Source organism: Momordica charantia, assembly GCF_013281855.1.
Source record: "Momordica charantia cultivar OHB3-1 chromosome 3 unlocalized genomic scaffold, Mcharantia_2.0 BLBB01000003.1, whole genome shotgun sequence".
NCBI lineage: Eukaryota > Viridiplantae > Streptophyta > Magnoliopsida > Cucurbitales > Cucurbitaceae > Momordica > Momordica charantia.
This window is the reverse complement of record NW_028275161.1, coordinates 19,772,787-19,776,265: the sequence shown is the minus strand read 5'-3', so window position 1 is coordinate 19,776,265 and position 3,479 is coordinate 19,772,787. Positions and strand designations below refer to the sequence as shown.

Below are 3,479 nucleotides of genomic sequence, written 5' to 3'. Positions count from 1 at the left end.
AACCAAAAAGAGAAATTACATAGTTACGTAGTATAAAATTAATAGGTACTTCAAAAAATATCACAATTTTTCAATTTTTTTTTCAAATATAAAGTTAATGTGATTTTTTAAATTTTTTTTATATTACATTTCTATTTAAATTTGATTTAGGTTAGGTTATTTTTGTAAAATTTCAAACTTTCTACCCTATTTAAAATAAATATTTATTTTATGCTACCACCTCTTTTAAAAAAAAGTACGAAGTTAAAAAGGAACATGACTTTGGAAGCTTGGGAAAAATAATTTCCTTTTGAGAATTTTTTTCTCTCTCTACTTTCTTTTTTTTCCACTGAATTAAAATAATTATTTTGATGATGCAAGCCAGATCAAAGAAGAAAAAAGTAGTTGGATAAAAATGACATCAACGTCAAGTGACGTGATGGAGTATATATAACTCAATTAATTAAGACATATAATTCTTACCGATTAAAAAAATAATATCAACATCAACTACCTCTGCACTTGCACTCGTAATAACTTCGTTTCAAGCTGGCAAAATACAAATCATCTCTTTTAATGCATATAATTAACTAAAATTTAATACTTCACTAATTATAATAACATATAATCCCCCCAAATCTCTAATACACCATGACAACCCTACATGAACTAACTTATATTCTCTAAACAAAATAAGGTTTTAGTCTTAATTGAAAATCCTATAATTATGTTTTTTTGGTGGCTAAAACGTGGCAATATTACCTGAATTAAGTTAATTAAGAGTTCCAATTGATGTTGGTGGGAAGTTGGAAGTGTTGCCTCAAAACGCCGTCGCCGAGAGAGCCGAGAAGTGGCGCACTGGGTTGAACTTGAAACGCTGCGTTTTGCACTGGAAGTTGGTTTAAAAGAGACACGTAGGAGACCGTGTTTTCTTCGGCTCCGGACGTCACGCCGCTGCTGTAGCTATTGATGAGATCAAGCCGGAGTTGCTTTGCTCCGCCGCCGTTCCAGAGCTGACATGGAAGGCCGCGTTTGGTGGCTTTGGAACTGCAGCTCGACGACGGCAACTCCGAGATATTCGAAGCGTTTTGATGAATAATATCGTCGCCGTCGCTTGACAAAACCCCCACGTCCAAGTAGCAGTTGCCGCCGCCCTTGTGTCCGCCGGAAGCCACCGGCTTCAGCGGCACCCGGGAAAGCTCCTCCATGATGGTCGATGCTTGCGCAGGGTTTTTCATGTAAATCCGGCACAAAACCCAATCATCAAGCTTCATCATCAAACAACAATTAATTAATGTTTATTGTAGGTAAAGAAAATAATGAGATTTTTTTACCTTGAGAGAGGGTTTCGGATTGGTGGGGTTGTTGTTGGAATTATTAGGGGCGTGGAGAAGCCTATACTCGTGCATGATCCAATTGGTTTTGACACCTTTTGGAGGCCTCCCACCATAAAAAACCAGGGCTTTCTTAACGCCAACCTTGTGAGTTCCATTGGATGTCATAATGGGCTTGTCAGTTCCAGTCGCTTTCCAATACCCAGATATCGCCGCCCTATTTGGTCTCGCCCCGTTTGGATATTTCCGCTCTCTCGGTGTGAAAAAATACCATTCTTGCTTCCCAAACACCGCCTTGCCTGTCCAACCAACAGCAACAAATTCAACTGATTTTTTGAGATGAAACTACGTAATATTGACAGTTATTTATTTACCTGGGAGGTCCCAGGGATCGAACTTGTACAAGTCGAGATCCGCTATAATGGGGGCGGGAAGCGGTGAAGAAGAGAGCTTTCTTGTGAGATAGTGAACGACGAGTTCCTCGTCGGTGGGGTGGAATCGGAATCCGGGCGGCAGCTGCAGATGCGACGACGCGTTCGACGACGAATCCGTGCTCTCTATGTAGTCGGGATCCATGGTGGTCACAAAAACTTGTTTTAATTTATGATCATTTAATTTGGGGGAGGATTATGATTACGAGGGAGGAGGGAGGAGGGAGGAGGGAGGACACGTGTGGGAAACTAAATGAATGGATTTAATGATGATTATAAATATTAGGTTTTGGAAAGAATAATTAAAATTTGAATTTTTATTGAGAATTTTGGAGATGGGGATGGATTTTGTGGAGGGTTTTGTTTTGGGTGTGTTGTCATGCTTCCCTTGTGAAACACTGCAAACGTGAAACCAAAAACAGATTTCTGATATCAAGCCATATGGCATGCCCTTCACAAGTCACATCCTAAAAACTCTTTATTCAAGCTTTGCATAATTCCAAACTACAAAATCTTAGTTTTTATTTACCACGTGACTTTGTTTATTCCTATTTTTTACTAACAATTATAAATTTAAGTTGTATATTATATCATTTATGGACCTCACATTTTAAGCTACGTATTAACTTTTTACACAGTTAGGTTTTAATATTCTATTATTTTGCATAATTCTAATATATTATACTTGATCTAAAAATGTTACACTTCATGCCTAACAAATTCAAACTTATTAAGATTGGGAATCTCAAATATCACTAGAAAGTAAATGATGGTCAAACGAAAAACTAATATTTTAGATTAAAATCCAATTCATTTATTGAAAAGACAGTCGATTTTTTTTTCAAAGTAATTCAAAGTCATTCAAATTGTCAATTCGAGTATAGCGTAGTGGATAAAATACCTTTATAATTAACTTCCATATTTTATAGGTTGATTCCTCCCTCAACATTTATTGAACTAGTAATTAATGATTTAAACATAATCTAACTGGTTAAAACATATATTTATTGATGAGATGGTTTAATATCTAATCCCTACATATCATTGAATAACTAAAAAAAACATCCTTTAAACTAAAGGAAAAAGCCATTCGGTTCTAAATAAATTATTGACATTTTGACTATTACGTATAAGTTCGAAAGTTCAAATAACGTATGTATATTAATATTGTCCGTGTATATAAGGATTTGAATTTAGTTCAAATAATGTGTGTATATTAATATTGCCCATGTATATAAGGATTTGAATCTTTCTTTTTCTTTTTAGTTCAACAATTTTGATCGCGTAAGATAATTCGATTTTTGCTAGGCCCACTTTGTTTTTGTTGAATTAGGGTTACACAAAACAAAGGGGTTGGGATGCTCGTGAGTTTGTTCTCTGTCTTCTGCCATTTCATTGTACTTTTCATCATTCATATGTGTGTGTTTCATTTTTGACATTTCATTTCATCTTGTCAATATTTTTTCCATTCATAATTACATTTATTCAAATTTTGTCTAGTTTTCATCCATGGCTAACATACCAAAAAGAAAACAAGGCCAAGTAGATAGAATCTATCTAACCCATTTTTGGAATGCGTTCTACTCGTTTTTGTTAATTTTTAAATTATTATTTTAATGAATGATTGGTTTTAAAATATTGTTTATTTATTGATAATGAATGTCATATGGGTTAAATTATATAGGAGTAATCAAATATGTGAAAGTGAATATCAGAGTTGTAAGAACGTAGAAGA

At 34.7% G+C, this 3,479-nt stretch overlaps 1 protein-coding gene across 1 annotated transcript; it reads right to left on the bottom strand.

The window, feature by feature from the left end:
- Positions 1 to 365: 365 nt before the first annotated feature.
- On the bottom strand, positions 366 to 2,081 carry LOC111010697 (NAC transcription factor 25). The gene is made up of 3 exons (XM_022284202.2): positions 1,688 to 2,081; positions 1,314 to 1,612; positions 366 to 1,247 (listed from the first exon to the last, which is right to left on the bottom strand). Exons 1-3 carry the CDS (start codon positions 1,887 to 1,889, stop codon positions 756 to 758), a joined length of 993 nt encoding a protein of 330 aa, XP_022139894.1. The 5' UTR covers positions 1,890 to 2,081; the 3' UTR covers positions 366 to 755.
- Between the last annotated feature and the right edge of the window lie 1,398 nt (positions 2,082 to 3,479).